Source organism: Danio rerio, chromosome 12 (genome assembly GCF_052040795.2).
Source record: "Danio rerio strain M-AB ecotype USA chromosome 12, GRCz13ab, whole genome shotgun sequence".
NCBI lineage: Eukaryota > Metazoa > Chordata > Actinopteri > Cypriniformes > Danionidae > Danio > Danio rerio.
Window position 1 is genome coordinate 50,189,948 of NC_141032.1, and position 17,284 is coordinate 50,207,231.

The following is a 17,284-nucleotide window of genomic DNA, read 5'->3' on the forward strand; positions in this document are numbered from 1 at the left end:
TCATATTTCTGAAGCTTAAAGAAAAACTTGGTCTAAATTTGAGGAAAAAAACTTTAGTTCCTGAAATTTAATAAAACATCTTTAATTAATGTTTGGAAAAACTTTTTTTGTATTTATAAGTGTTATTTTATATATTTTAAAATGAAATCTGACATAAAACAGCCTCTTCTGACTATAAAGCCTGTCTTTAATTCATATTTGGAAATACTCTTGGGTTTTTTACATTTGTAAAAGTCAGATTTTATATATTTTTAAATGCAATCTGACATTAAAGACTGCAAAAAATAAATATAAAATCTGAGTTTTATAAATGTAAAAAAACTAAGTATTTACAAATATGAATAAAAGACAGGCTTTATAATCAGAAGATGCTCTAATTCATACTTGTACATTTTTTTGAGTTTTTTGCATTTATAAAAGTCAGATTTTATATATTTTAAATGCAATCTGACAGTAGAACAGCCTCTTCTGACTATAAAGCCTGTCTTTAATTCATATTTGTAAATGCTTTTGGGTTTCATTCATTCATTTTCTTGTTGGCTTAGTCCCTTTATTAATCCGGGGTCGCCACAGCGGAATGAACCGCCAACTTATCCAGCACATTTTTACGCAGCGGATGCCCTTCCAGCCGCAACCCATCTCTGGGAAACATCCACACTCACACTCATACACTACGAACAATTTAGCCTACCCATTTCACCTGCACCGCATGTGTTTGGACTGTGGGGGAAACCGGAGCACCCGGAGGAAACCCACAGGGAGAACATGCAAACTCCACACAGACACACCAACTGAGCCGAGACTCGAACCAGCGACCTTCTTGCTGTAAGGCGACAGCACTACCTACTGCGCCACTGCTTCGCCCCTTTTGGGTTTCATGTATTTGTAATTGTCAGACTTTATAGAGGCTGTTCTAATGCCAGATGGAAAAGTTCAATTCATCTTCCCCGCTGTTTCTTGCATGCGTAGCACACCTTGAAAGGTGTTTTGGCAATTCACAGTCAACGCACAGCTGAATGAATGCAGTATATCCCGCTCTTTCTCTATTTTTGAAGACAGGACAACACAAGCATGAAGAGATTGTGTTTCTTTTAACCCTGCAACAGATTAAACCTCTTATTAACCCAAGGTTAAGGTTACGGTTAATACATTGGACTAGGAAATGTGGAAGGTTTCCTAGGATAACCAATATGAAAAAACGCATATTAAATCTTCAGACTCATAGTGCAAACCCCTTTAACAGAGTGTTCACCCCAACAATTTAAATTGTCGACGTTTACTTAGACTACAGTTTTCATCTGTTGAACACAAAGGAAGATATTTTGAAGAAAGCTGAACACCTGCAACCATTGACTTCTAGTATTTCTTTCGTACTATGGAAATCAATGGTTACCGGTTTCCAGCATTCTTCAAAATATCTACCTTTGTGTTCAACAGAAGAAACTGTTTGGAAGCACTTGATGATGGGTATATAGAGAGTACATTTTCATTTTCAGGGTGAACTGTACCTTTAAGACTAACAATGTGTGTGCGGCATAATAAACAGTGCATGTTTGAATATAAAATTCATCATAATACATACATCATTTATAAAATACATCATCAGTTGAGCGTCTGTCAGGTGTTCCTTGCATATATTTAAGAAAATTGCATGCTTTAAATGGCTGCTAAAGATGTTATTAGTGCAAGTTTCTTCAAGAATTCAGTTTATGCTTATGTGCTTATGTGTAAAGCGCTTTTCACAATAATGATGACTTCAAAGCAGCTTTATTTGAGGTGCACATTACTGCATTACAATCAAATTCAGAGAAGTAAAGGTTATTAGTTAGCAGAACTTGATTAGTTACTAATAACTTCAACTAATTAACTGGTAACTAATAGCTTTAAACTGTAAAGTTGTTAAATATGAACATAGTTAACCTGCAGTAATGTAGTAAATAGGGGATGTACATAAACAGTGTATTAAGTGCATGTGTCGTCATCAAAGGTGTAATCCTGGTGTGCTTTAATGAATGAGCTGTGGTCACGTGACAATGATGAGGTCAGACAGCTGCTCTTCATCTGGACTCCTTTATTTATTGAAGAGTGTATTTCTGTACAGTCAGTGAATCTACAGTAAATGAAGCCACACACACACACACACACACACACACACACACACACACACACTGCTCAGAATCTTTGGATTGCAGTGATTCTCCTCGCAAGAAACAGAAATGAAACACTGTATGACACAGATCTCAAACACACACACACACACACACACACACACACACACACGTCATCACTCATTCATCAGTCGTGTCCAGAACATGGACATAGTATGGAAAGACAGCCAGCTCATATTTAATGTTCGGATGGGCAGATATGAGTGTTAAAGTGGTCCATTATTAGCTTTATTATTATTAACATCAATTGCAGTCTACTCTGTACATCCATTATTGACGACGCATCCTTTCAGCATGTTTCTAACATTAATCTGGAACAAATGGCAGTGATCGAGTTTCCCAGCTGACAGCAAACATTGAGGAAACGTTTAATTACTGTCATGAGGAAACGTTTCTCCAGAACTGTGAACAGGGTTTGTGATTTGTCCTAATATGCACTCTTCATATTGGTTTGTTTTGCGGTCTTTTCCTTGTATTTGCTTTACTACATTTAGTTTTTCCTCATTACAGTTTAATCCGTTGGACCTACAGCCTCACAAAATATGACAGGAATATGCTGTACGCTTTCAGGTATTAACTGAGGGCTAACCTCGCTTATTGGCTAACTCCACCTCTGACTGTGACTGTTCATTCATCAGAGATGAATCCTTTTCTGAAAACTCAGATGAATAAATGTTCTGTAGACAGTGCTGGAGGAGCATGTGCTCATTACTACAGTTGAAAGCAGAAGTTTACATACACTGTGTATAAAGGCACATAACCATTTACAAAGAGTCAGATGTTAATGTGATTAAGCTTTTCCTCTTTTAGGTAAGTTATGATGATCACATTAGTTTCTGTTGTGCTTTACAGCAGAATGATGAGAGAGATATTGTTTGAGAAATTGTTGTAACTCTTCTTGAAAGTCAAGTTTACACACAATAAGATTATTCTGCCTCTGAATAAGCTCTGATGATGATGTCAAGGTTTTGGAAGTTTCTGATTGGCTAATTGACAACATTTGAGTTAATGTGAGGCACAACTGTAGAATAGTGTTGAAGGAAAAGCTCAAACACACTGCTTCCTTGTGTGACAACATGGAGAATCAACAAGCCAGAATCAACAACAAAGCCAGATTACAATTAGCTAAATCACACTGGGAAAAGACTCATGTTTGGAGACATGTCCTGTGCTCTGATGGAGCTAAGATTGAACTGTTTGGCCATAATGAGCAGTGTTACATTTGGAGGACAAATAGGAAAGCGCACAAGCCTAGAAACACCATCCCAACTGTGAAGTATGGGGGCGGCAGCATCATGTTGAGGGGCTGTTTTGCTGCAGGAGGGACTGGTCCACTTCACAGCATAGATGGCATCATGAAGACAGAACATTATGGAGAAATACTGAAGCAACATCTCAAGACATCAGCCAGGACATTACAACTTGGCCACAAATGGCTCTTCCAAACAGACCATGACCCTAAGCACACTGCCAAATTATGAATGTTTTGGAGTGGCCATCACAAAGCCCTGATGTCAATCCTATAGAAAATGTGTGGGCAGAGATGAAAAGCTTGTGCGAGCGAGATCTGACTCAGTTACAGCAATTCTGTCAGGAGGAATGGGCCAAAATTCCTGCAAACTATTGTGAGAAGCTTGTGGAAGGAGACCCAAACATTTGACCAAAGTTATACAGTTTAAAAGCAAAGCTGAAAAATACCAAGGAAATGTGTGTAAACTTCTGACTGTCTAGAAATTAATAAGCGTTTAATATGATTTACCATCAGACATTTTTAAAAAATGGTTATGTTCTTTTTGTGTGTGAGTGTGTGTATATGTGTGTGTGTGTGTGTGTGTGTGTGTAAGATTCTGGTTCCAACTGTATAATCATATTTTTTATCCTGGAGCACAAAACTACTCTTCTTTTATTTGTGGGGACAGTCAGTAATGCATTACATGATGTTAAAAAAAAAAAAAAAGCAAGATTTTTTTATTTGACAAAACCATTGTGAACATTTAGTAAATTTCTGATCCTCATATCTAAACTTCATTTTTGAAGAGTAATATGCACTGCTAAAAGATTCATTTGCACAACTTTAAAGTGGATTTTCGCAGAATTTTTTTTACCATCAGATTTCCAAATAATGATATCTGTCAAATATTGTCCTAACATAACCCAAACATTAATGGAAAGATTATATTTTTAGCTTTCAGATTATTTTAAATCTCATTTCCCACGTATGGTGGTTTTTGTCAGGGTTTCTGCAGGACTTAAATCTCAAAATCCAAATTTTAGTCCTAAAAAAGCCTTAAATTTACTGAAATACTGTGTTGTAGGTCTTACATTTTCTTTTTAATTTCGTCTAATTTCGTTTAATTTTTGTTTCTGTATTGCTACCCAATCTGTCCAAAACCCATACAATCTCAATAAATCTTTTAACTTTTTTTTTTACTCTATTTACCATGTTGGTTTAATTATTTACCCTACAATAACATCTGTTTAAAGTGCTCCATGTATTTACTGCTGAGGACACCGCCTGGACAGATTGTTGTGTGTAGATTAATTTTATTATAGTTTTAAAACTTTTAAAACATTTGCTTGTTTGTTTGTTTGTTGTTTAACGAAAGTTTATGTTGAAAAAAGTGTCTGGATACAAGTAGAGCTTGCTTGTTTTTACACAATATTCAATATATTTAGCGAAGAAATAAAATCTAAAATATCATAATTGTTTATTATTAAATGTATTAAAGTTTAATAATTTTTTTAAAAGGTCAAATATAAATAAAGCCTGACCTAAAGAGGAAAATAAATGTACTGCACAATCACAATCAATGACTGTGGAAAGCAAAAATAAAAACAGACAAATTATGATTTTAGAAAACCCAAATAGCCAAATGCTTTTCTTTTCTGGATGTATGTTCAGCCAATGTCACATTCAGCCCCTGAAAGAGTTCAATTTAAAAAGAGAGGAGGATTGTGTAGAGAAGAGGTGTTTCTGTCAGCTGGGAGATGCTTTCCTCAACCGTTCAGTCATTCAGCAGATCAGTGTGTTGTAGAAAAATAAAGCCATCAGAGGAGGAGAAGAGGGACAGAACATGATGAAGATCCACACACACACACACACACACACACACACACTCTGAAGAACCGCAGCTCCAGACATAATGCAGAACATGATCTGATGATGGAGATGTTACAGCAGGGGTGTCCAAACTCAGTCCTGGAGGGCCGGTGTCCTGCAGATTTTAGCTCCAACATGCCTCAACACACCTGCAAGGCTGTTTCTAGAAAGCCTAATAAGAGCTAAAATAGCTGGCCCACGTGTGTCTGATTGGGGTTGGAACTAAACTTTGCAGGACACCGGCCCTCCAGGACAGAGTTTGGACATGTTACAGTGATATTGATGATGGTGACAATTATTCAGTGTTCATACGGTCATGGAAAACCTGCAGAAGTCATGCAATTTTGACAGAAAAAACACAAAGTCATTGGAATGAACTGATTAAACATAGTACTACGTGGCATGATGGCGCCGTACTTGTGGCAGCCTGTTGCAGCAGCTCTGGATGTTTTTAACTTGGTGTACTTGTTGTACTTTTTAAATATTTTTTTGCAATGGTTAAGGACTTTGTACTTGCACACTTTTCAGTTTGAGAGCATCAGAAAGCACTGGATCATTTTTATTTTTATACTGGCGTTTTTAATTGGAAAGTCGGATGCCGTGAATAGTCCGGCAATTGCAGACGCTGTCATTTATTCAAGAGAGCAACTCCTGGCACTTCGGCATACATCGACGTTTTGGGTACCTACTATGGAAGTTCCTACAGAACTTAAGAGACGACGAAGAGGGTGTAGAGCTGGTGTGAAACGCCGATTAAAGAAAAAGCGCTACAAGCCATCCTTGCCTGTTATTATCATGGGTAATGTTCGATCGCTTGGGAACAAGACGGAGGAGCTGACGGCGCTTGTAGGAATATCGTGAGTGCAGTTTTATGTGTTTTACCGAGACATGGCTGAATGATAAAACACCTGACTCAGTGGTTGCATTGGACCGCTTCCACTTGGTGCGTGCGGACAGGTGCGCGAAGCAGACTGGTAAGAATAAAGGTGGTGGACTGGCATTGTTTGTCAACGAACGCTGGTGCCGCCCAGCACACATTACAACAAAAGAAGTAGTGTGTAACAAGGATATTAAACTATTGGCTGTGGGAATGAGGCCCTATTATTTGCCGAGAGAATTCTCTTATGTGATCGCTATAACGGTGTATATCCCTCCCTCGGCTAATGCGAGTAACGCATGTGAGCATATTAACACCGTTACAGCCAGTATACAATTAAAATATCCTCATTCACTTATTGTTATTTCTGGAGATTTTAATCACGTATCTCTACAAAGTTCTCTGCACACTTTCACCCAGTATGTAGACTGTGGCACAAGAGACTGTAAAACTCTGGACATGCTATATGCAAATGTGAAAGATGCCTATGCTTCTACACCGCTCCCTCCTTTGGGGCGATCGGACCATAATCTTATTTACATCAGATCTGTCTATGTTCCGGCTGTAAGGAAGCAGCCACCAACGATAAGAACAGTTCAAGTATGGTCTGATTCTGTGTATGAGGCATTGATGGATTGTTTTGATTCAACAGACTGGGAGGTTTTGTGCAAATCCCATGATGAGGACATTGACAGTCTAACAGACTGTATAACTGATTATATTAACTTTTGTGTTGAAAACACAGTACCCACAAAAAAGGTTAAATGCTACTCAAACAATAAGCCATGGGTGACCCCTGAATTAAAGGCATTATTAAATGAAAAAAAGAGGGCATTCTTAGCAGGTGATAGAGAGGAAATTAAGCGGGTCCAGAAAGAGCTAAAAATTAAAATTAAGGAGGGGAAGGTTAATTATAAATCTAAAATGGAACATAAACTACAAAAAAATAATGTTAGAGATGTATGGAGTGATCTAAATAGGATGTCTGGATCTGGTAATAGTCTAAAGAGATGTACTGCCTCTGTTGGAAAGAATTGGGTGGATGAAATTAATATATTTTTTAATAGATTTGATGCAGCAACCAGTGTTTTAGAAAATTCTCATCCGAGTACACATCAGAGTTCATTTTTAGATTCACCGTCAGTTTTAACTTCTAATTTTTCTACTTGTGAGTCTGGTACTAAACTAGAAGTAACCATAGAACAAGTAAGAAATGGGTTGAGGAGAATTAAAAAGAAGAAATCCGCTGGACCAGATGGCATCAGTGCTGGAGTTCTTAAAGCCTGTGCGGATCAAATTTGTTGGGTGGTGCATTACATTTTTAATTTGAGTTTGCGTTTGGAACGAGTTCCCATTTTATGGAAGACATCATGCGTAGTACCGGTCCCTAAGAAACCTAACCCTACTGAGTTCTCTCATTATAGACCAATAGCCCTAACTGCCCAGTTGATGAAAGTTTTCGAAAGATTGGTATTAAATTATATTAAGAAACTGTTGATCGCTTCTGAGGACAGACTGCAGTTTGCATATAAAACTGGTGTAGGGGTAGATGATGCAATTATTTATCTTCTACACAAATCTCTAAGTCATCTGGAAACATCGGGTAATACTGTTAGGATCACATTTTTTGATTTCTCAAGTGCATTTAACACTATCCAGCCTGCACTATTAAAGGTAAAATTAGAAAATGCAGGTTTACAAAAAGGTATGGTAAGTTGGTTAACTGACTATATCACTAATAGACCACAGTATGTTAGGATGCATAACTGTGTGTCACAAGTTATAATGAGCAGTACTGGTGTTCCTCAAGGAACGGTTTTAGCTCCATATTTATTTACATTTTATACATCTGATTTTCAATACAGCTCCAAAAATTGTCATTTACAGAAGTTTTCTGATGACTCTGCAATTGTAGGTTATATAAGGAATCATGATGAGAGTGAGTATAGGTTGCTTTTAAAAAGTTTTGCTGACTGGTGTGATATGAATTGTCTTAATTTAAACACTAGTAAGACCAAAGAAATTATTGTTGATTTTAGTAGACATCCATCACAAGCGGTGCCCGTAATTATACAAGAGTCAGAAATTGAGATCGTTTCGTCATATAGGTACCTGTGTGTATATTTGAACAACAAGCTCGATTGGTCTGAAAACACAATCCAGGTGTATAAGAAGGGTCAGAGCCGCATTCATTTATTAAGACGACTGAGGTCCTTTGGTGTGTGTCAGACACTGTTAAAAACTTTTTATGACTCTGTGGTGTCTTCTGTGATTCTGTATGCTGTAACCTGCTGGGGAGGGGGACTGTTGGAGAAGGAGAAAAACAAATTAAATAAGCTCATAAAAAGGGCAGGTTCTGTTGTGGGGGGTGCACTACCTACCATAGAAGAGATTGCACAGGATCGAATGCTGGACAAATTTGTTAGTATAATGAACCACGATAGTCATCCCCTTTATGATACAGTCCAAGCGTGTGCAAGCTCTTTTAGTACAAGATTAATTCAACCCCGGTGCTACAGAGAAAGATACAGGAAGTCTTTTTTACCAACAGTGATCAGATTGTATAACCAAAGTCATACCAGATGAATTGTGCTGAACTTGAATTAGATATTGCATATTTACAAGTGTTTACAAGTTGTTTTTGGAACCAAGGTGTGCAGTATGAAATGTAATTTTATTATTGTTTTTATATGTATGTAACTTATTTATCTATTTTTAGTATGGAGAGCTCTGCTGTGACATGTGAATTTCCCTCCGGGGATTAATAAAGTCAAACTAACTAACTAACTAACTTAAATATCTATTTAGTCATCGTCTTTCAGCCAAACGCATGCTCTGACTTTATTAGAGCTGTGTAAGGATTAATAAACTACATTTTCACTGAACAGACTATAATGATCTGCTGTAATGGGTTTGGTCGTGCGTGGTTTAACACGTCTACATGACAGGAGACATTTGCTCATGAAAATTATACTCATGGAGATTCTGTTATCAAAAATATGTGTATGAACGCTGAATATTTGTGCTGATGACGACGATCTTGATGAAGATGATGGGGAAAATAGTATAGTGATATTGACGATGAAGAAGACGTGTTTGTGTTATTAAGGGTGATCACACTGATGAAGATGGCATGAGGATTGTCATGATGACGCCGGTGGAAAAAAGTGATGATGATGATGATGAAGATGATTATTTGTGTTGAGGATGATGCCGATGAAAAAAGTAGTATAGTGATATTGATGATGATGATGTTATGAAGAAAATTAATTTATGAGAATGATATTGATGAAGATGATGATGAAAAAATGTATAGGGATTATTGATGATGGTTATATTATGATGATGAAGAGGATGATGATGATCATTCAGTCATTTTCTTGTCGGTTTAGTTCAGGGGTCACCAAACTTGTTCCTGGTGGGCCGTTGTGCTGCAGATTTTAGCTCCAGCCCTAATCAAACACACCTGAACAAGCTAATCAAGCTCTTACTAGGTATACCTGAATCATCCAGGCAGGTGTGTTGAGGCAAGTTGAAGCTAAACCCTGCAGGGAGATTGGTGACCCCTGGCTCAGTCCCTTTATTAAGGTCACACTAGAGTTTGTGTGTGCAATAGGGTGTCATAGGGAGCTGCGAAATGGGGCGGGAGTAAACAAGATGATTAGACATTAAAAAGAGCGATCGATTGCTCCATGTTTTAAATTCCTGTACAGAGAGGTCATGTTTTGATCCTCGATTGGTCTCACGCAGTCAAGTGATGCGATTTCACAGGTCAGAGTTCACCAAGCTTGAACTCTGCACCGCATCCACCTGCGAAAACTGATGCATTTCCGGTCTGACGCATTCACGTGTGTATGAATGGAAGTCTATGGTGTGACCGCAGCTTTAATCTGGGGTTGCCACAGCAGAATGAACTGCCAATTTATCCAGCACATGCTTTACACAGCGGATGCCTTTCCAGCTGCAATCTATCTCTGGGAAACATCCACACACACTCATACATCATGGACAATTTAGCCTACGCATTTCACCGGTACCGCATGTGTCTGGACTGTGGGGGATACCGGGAGGAAACCCACGTGAACGAACCCAGGGAGAACATGCAAACTCCACACAGCAACATTAACTGACCCAGCCGAGGCTCGAACCAGCGACGTTCTTACTGTGAGGCGACAGCACAACCTACTGCGCCACTGCGTCGCCCCAATGATGATGATGAAAACAATGTGTTGATGAAGATGATATTGGTGATGAATGATTTCTGTTGATGATTATGAAATTGATAAAGACGACTGATGTGATGATGATGAGGATGATGATGATGAAAGGTGATGGTATCTGCTGGTTCTGGAGCAGAGCTGTGACGTGACGTCTGACATGAGCAGGATTTTACAAGCCTCTCGATCCTCCGGCAGAGCTGAAAACACATGAAGACCACCACAGAGAGAGAGAGAGAGAGAGAGAGAGAGAGAGCGCTCATAAACTCTGGGGTGGATATTTTATGACACAATAAATTGAATTGCATTTGAACATTAAATAATACACATTGTTGATTGAAAATGCTAGAATTAATGGTACTATAATGAGCACACATTTTAGTTGTGATAAGTTTTAAAGGGTCACGAAACACCAGAGCACACGTGTTGAGCTGTTGACAGTGGTATATGTGTCCCACACTGCTATAAACACTATTAGGACACCTATATCTCACTAAAAAGTATAAATTGGTTGTTTTTGCGTTATTTCAAGCAAATTCGTACTTCCGGTTTAAAATGAATTTTTTAATCTGCGTCACGGTCATGAGATAATAGCGTGTATTCCAGCGTGCAGACTGGACGTCTGTGCCAGAGTGAGTCTTATTACGTCTTACAGTGTGCTGCATTAATGCATGAGTAAAGCTTGGTTCAAACCAATCAGCGCGCTCTATTGTGCAACTTCATTAATATTCATTACTGTCACAGTGTTTAGACGACAGAGACGCCACGTTGTGTTGGCAAAACAAGCGTGAAGTGTTGCTTTTATAGTTTGCTGCAGTTCAGTTTTGTTTTCATTTTCTCTCTGTGAGAGCTCAGCTGGAGTCACGTGTGGATTAACAGTGTACGCGACGCTCCACAACAATAACTTACGTGTCTAAGAAGGATTATTGTTTACCTGAGAGCTGTTCTCATCTGCAAACGCTGAGATCCGGATTCGCTTGTAGTCTCCTCTTAATAAAGACGCGGCTCTAGTTGCTGGTGATTGTTCTGTCTCTACAGATTTGGTAAGTGAGTGACCAGTGCTCTTTGTTTATTCAGTTTGTTCGTATCGAACTAAGTTAACTATTGCACCGAGTGTAAACATGTCAGCACCACAACCAAACTTTAACCTCGTGTAGGATTTTCACCGCATTTTGTGACCGGAATAACACACGCGGCTTTCTGACACTACCTGCCGTGTGCATCTAAGTTTCCGGGAAATGCGGAGGTTTTTTTTTCTCATTCGCCGTGCGGTATCAAACATTGCATGAAAAATACACGCTTAGAGCAGCTCCTCGAATCAAATATCTCGTTTGTCGTGAGGGACATGAATGAATTCCCTGAATGAAAGAGCCAAACTGCAGTTAAAGCCCAACATTTAATAATCTGGCAAATAATTCGACTACAGATGTCCATGTACACACAGTCACTGTCTCCCGTGTGTGTGTGTGTGTGTGTGTGTGTGTGTGTGTGTGTGCGTGTGTGTGCGTGTGTGTGTTTTGACTCTGAAACTCATCAGGTGCCCAAATAGACACTCCCACAACTCTAAACAGAGCTGGACACGCCCACTTTTCTGACTTTTTCACAAGTAGAGGTGTGAAAACACCCTGCTGAAACGAGGGGGTTTCATGGCCCTTTAAATACGGTAGATTCTATACAGTGGGCTCAAGTTTGGGCATCCCAGGTAAAAATTTGTATTAATGTGCATAAAGAAGCCAAGGAAAAATGGAAAAATATCCAAAAGGCATCAAATTAGATTAGACACTCTTTTAATAAGTCAAAAAAGTTTGCTTTAATTTCCATCATTTACACTTTCAAAATAACAGAAAACAAAAATATGGCGTCTGCAAAAGTTGGAGCACCCTGCAGAGGTAATATCTTGTACTGCCCCCTTGGTCAAGTATCACAGCTTGTAAACGCTTTTTGTAGCCAGCCAAGAGTCTTTCAATTCTTGTTTGAGGTCTCTTTCCCCATTCTTCCCTACAAAAGTCTTCCAGTGCTTTGAGAATTCTGGGCTGTCTGTCACGCACTGCTTTTTTAAGGTCTATCCATAGATTTTCAATAATGTTGAGGTCAGGAGATTGTGAAGGCCATTGTAAAACCTTCAGTTTACACCACTTGATGTAATCCACTGTGGATTTTAAGGTGTGTTTTGGATCATTATCCATTTGTAGGAGCCATCCCCTCTTTAACTTCAGCTTTTTCACAGATGGCATCAAGTTACCATCCAAAATTTGCTGAAATTAATTGAATCCATTTCTCCTTCTACTCCTGAAATGTTCCCTGTGCCAATGGCTGCAAAACAACCCCAACGCATGATTGATCCACCCCCATGCTTAACAGTTGGACAGAGGTTCTTTCAATAAATTCTGTGCCCCTTCTTCTCCAAACGCACCATTGCTCATTCTGGCCAATGTTCTATTCTAAACTCATCGGTCCACAGAACTTGTTTCCAGAATGCCTCAGGCTTGTCTATATGTTCATTTGCAAAGTTCAAACGCTGATTTTTGTGATGAGGACGGAAGAGGAAGAGGTTTTCTTCTGATGACTCTTCCATGAAGACCATATTTGTACAAGTACCTCTTTATGGTGGAATAGTGTACCACAGTTCCAGTGTCTGCCAGATCTTTCTGCAGGGATCGTGCAATCAAACGTGGGTTTTGTCTTGCTTTTCTCACAATCCTGCGAGCTGTTCTGTCTGATGTTTTTCTTGGTCTTCCAGATCTTGCTGTTCCTGATGACTGCCATTTCTTAATTGCATTGCGAACAGATGATATTGGCATCTGAATCTGATCTTGCTATCATCTTATAGCCTTCTCCTGCTTTGTGAGCGTCAACTATTTTCAGTTTCGGTTTTCTAGACAACTGCTTAGAAGAACCCATGGTGCTGATTGTTGGGGTAAGGTCAGTCTGAGGTATGAGTCTGGGCATTTAAAACCTTTGAGATTGACTTCACCTGGGTCCGTTCTTCGTAGCTCACTTAAATGATCTAAGATGATTTGGCAGATCCTGGATCTTTTATTCTTGATAACTGATCTCTCGCTAATTTGGTTCTTCAAACAAGTTTGCGAATCAGATTAGAATGTCTGGATAAACTGATCTGAGATCGCTGCGTGTGTTGTGAAGGACAGATCTATCGATCCTCGAAATCATGATCAGCAATGCAACGATTGGCTGACGGCACAGCTGCGTAATGACATCATCTGATTAATTATCCATGTGAGCAAAATGACATCAAATTAGCAGTAAACGGTTTGTTAAATATGATACGTAATAACTGTACACATTGTTGTGAGCTGCAGGCTTGGCCCTTTCACGTGTCAAAAGCAATTTATTTAGTTTTACAGTTAGAGCGGATGTTATAGTATTATTATTGTAGCCGTTTTTTTAATCAGTGTAAATAATAACTGGATAAAAAAGCATTTTAATATTGGTAAAGGCGTCTGCAACTTTTGTGAAGCATCAAATCACCGTCATATTAACTGTCAAAACATGTTTATGACTGCATAAATGTATTATTGCTTTAAAAAAAAGTCACATGTCCATTATTATCATACACAAACTGTACTAATGCGATCTAAAAAGTTCATATCAATAAGTTTCTCTTTGCACCACCAGGTGGCAGTCTTTGTACTTTCATTTTGAGGGTGCAGATTGCATACGTTTTATTAATATGTATAACTTTATTTATTTTATTAATGACTATAACTTTATATATATAGTTAAAACATATTTACTATTTTCTCAAGTGTATATAACTACTACTGTAAGAAAATATCAGAATTCGGAATATACTTTATTATCTTTGCTTGAACTGACCTGATCTAATCATGTTTATATGAATTGAACCTGCCCCTGATCAGGTTTGAGCTAGCAGAACTGTTGCTATGACAACAACTCTCGGATCTGCTTTGAAGAACGAAGCGATCCTGGATCATGTCAAATAATCAATATCCAAGCTAACTAAGTAATCCACGTACGAAGAACGGACCCCAGGGGCCTCATGTATCAACGCTGCGTACGCACAAAAACTTTGCGTACGCCAGGTTTCACGCTCAGAATCGCTCACGTTTGGATTTACTAACGATGAACTGAACGTGGGAATGTGCGCGGCTTCACGGCAGCTTCATGGCTGGCGTACGCACATTTTTAGTGCGTGTGTGTTTTATTTCCATTGGCGACTCCTAGAGGCAGTTGTGTTAAATTCCTCTCTACAAAGTGTCTGAGCCTTGCAATGGCAGATGGGTTAATCTAGGAGGTATATAAGGTTTCCATACCATACAGTTGACCAGGCAAACATTAAAGCACAATTTGCAGCGGTCGCCTGTTTTCCCAATGTAATCTGAGCGATCTACTGCACACACATCGCTATAAAGACACTATCTGAAGATGAATTTGCATGCGTGAATCAGAAACATTTCCATTCAATAAATCTGCAAATAAAATATGATGCACAAACTTATTAATGATTCCTACTTGTCTTTCTCGTGATAAATTGGCAAAATCTGATATGTAGCGGGGGAAAAAAGAAGAAAGAGTTCATCAGACGCTGGATTCGAACCCAGTTTATGCTCGAACGTGTCAAAACATGATCACATGCGTCTAAAGAGCTGCGCCACTGAGACTGTTAAGGGTACAGCAACATTTTACACCTATAAATCACACTATTTCTCTTTTAATTCACTCAGTGCGATGTTCAGACCCAACTGTGTTAACCTCATAAGCTAAACTCTCCCACTCTATTTTTTTCTTTTGTTGTTAATTCCGGAGAACAAACTTGCAAATAACACCGCTTTTCTCCGGTCTACCTCTGAAAGCAGCACCTCACATTCACATTCTGTTCAAAGTTTCTCTTCTTGCTTGCTTTTTCGTTGGGTTTTTCCATTAGCATAGTCATTAGCATATTCATACGGGGGAGGAGTCAGGGAGGGGTTTTGTGCTCGTGCATGTTGCGCTCAGTTTCACGTTCATTCGGATGTACAAAAGAATATGCATGAGATTCGGCGTACGCAGTGTTTCATACATCTGAATTTTTTTCTGCGTACGCACATTCACAGCTTTGTGCGTACGCAATGTTTTAGTATGATTTCCACGCAAGTCTTCGTACAGTAGGCCCCAGGTCTTTCCAGTCGATGATTGAGAAGAATCTATGACACTGTCAGGTCTCAGCTTTCCAAAGGGGGCAGTACATGATATTAACTCTGCAGGGTGCCCGAACTTTTGCAGACACCATTTTTTTGTTTTCTGTTATTTTGAAAGTGTAAAAATTAAAACCAATTTTTTTTTTGACATATTAAAAGATTGTCTAATCTGTAATTTGATGCCTTTTGGATGTTTTTCCATCTTTCCTTGGCTTCTTTATGCACATGAATAAATTTTTTTACCTGGGATGCCCAAACTTGAGCCCACTGTATTTAATTATTTAACTTGTTAAATTTAGTCCCATGTCTATGTACTGATATTGCAAATCAACAGAGAAACGTGCGCTCTCACCTGCGATTCACAGCCTAGAAAAGATTCTTGCTTTTCTGTGAAGGAAAACAGAGTTCATCAATACACCAGAAACCACCCTCATGACCAGACACATGCATAACATCATGGATCACATGACCACAAACACACCATGTGACAAGTGGAAAGCAGCTGCTGTTTTCATTCTCAGTCATATCACAGGGGAAAAGCCCTTATTTCCAATCAAATATGTTGTCAAATATTACATGTCTGTTAATTTTGAGATATTATTAATTAAAATGGTAAAACAAAGTTAGCGTGCTGTGGTATTTAGGGTATTTTGATCAAATGAAAGCAGCAGCACTCAGCAGAATCTTCCAGAAACATTAGATCATGTTAGACGACTGCAGTTCTACTAACACTGATTCATCAGCCTGGCTGACTGACACACTTACCACGGCACAAGACAATCAGGCTCAGCACTTCCTGTTTCATCACTTCAAAACAAAGCAGACAGAACAGAAAAACAGAGAGAGAAAGGCATGCAGAGACGCGGAGGACAAGATGTTTAATAGAAACAAACAGCAAAAAGAGGAACAGAATGAGAAACAGCTCAAGCAGAACCAAGACACCATGATATGGCACTGAGAAAACATGAACATGCAGCAGGCCTGCACATCGCCATCAATCTAGCAGAAACACACACACACACACACACACACACGCTCTTAATCTGATATTCACAGCTCATTTAGAAAACACTTTATAATGAGGTTTCATTTCACTCATTTACATTAAGATTAACTAACAAAACATAACGGCTGGACAAAATATTTCTTAATTTCAGTCGATCAGTATAATTTTGATATCGATATGGACAATGGCGACGCAGTGGTGCAGTAGGTAGTGCTGTTGCCTCACAGTAAGAAGGTCGCTGGGTTGCTGGTTTGAGCCTCGGCTCAGTTGGCGTTTTCTGTGTGGAGTTTGCATGTTCTCCCTGCGTTCACGTGGGTTTCCTCCGGGTGCTCCGGTTTTCCTCACAGTCCAAAGGTAAGTACAGGTGCAGGTACAGGTGAATTGGGTAGGCTAAATTGTCCGCAGTGTATGAGTGTGTGTGTGGATGTTTCCCGGAGATGGGGTGTGACTGGAAGGGCATCCGTTGCGCAAACATGTGCTGGATAAGTTGGCGGTTCATTCCACTGTGGACCCCAGATTAATAAAGGGACTAAGCCGACAAGAAAATGAATGAATGAATGATCTGGACAATATTAAAAGACAGGAGAAAACTGCCGAGAACGCACACAATAGATGTCTGTACCTACAAATGTCTGCAAACTGAATTTACAAAGTCTTTAATACCGCCAGGCTCTTATAACTTTTAGTTTTTTTTTAAGTACAAAAAAAATGAATGTTGACTCTTTATTTGTATTTAGCCTTTACAAGCAGATGAGTA

At 39.0% G+C, this 17,284-nt stretch overlaps 1 protein-coding gene across 15 annotated transcripts in view; it reads right to left on the minus strand.

Moving 5' to 3' along the window:
* Nucleotides 1-2,056: 2,056 nt before the first annotated feature.
* rgs7b (regulator of G protein signaling 7b) overlaps nucleotides 2,057-17,284 on the minus strand; it is a 97,858-nt gene continuing 82,630 nt past the window's right edge. Inside the window, exons 17-21 of one of the 15 annotated variants that reach the window (XR_015504713.1) lie at nucleotides 15,874-15,908; nucleotides 8,930-10,562; nucleotides 5,541-5,645; nucleotides 5,272-5,367; nucleotides 2,057-2,168 (exon numbers count right to left, since the gene is read on the minus strand). Coding sequence is in view for 1 of the 15 variants with exons in the window: in XM_087277079.1 (XP_087133205.1) it covers nucleotides 15,888-15,908 (21 nt within the window). In the remaining 14 variants the exon portion in view is untranslated. Of the gene's footprint in view, nucleotides 5,384-5,522; nucleotides 5,646-7,957; nucleotides 10,563-15,873; nucleotides 15,909-17,284 lie in introns of those variants that run through there. The other 14 variants (XR_015504710.1, XR_015504711.1, XR_015504709.1 and 11 more) reach the window with 14 other exon arrangements.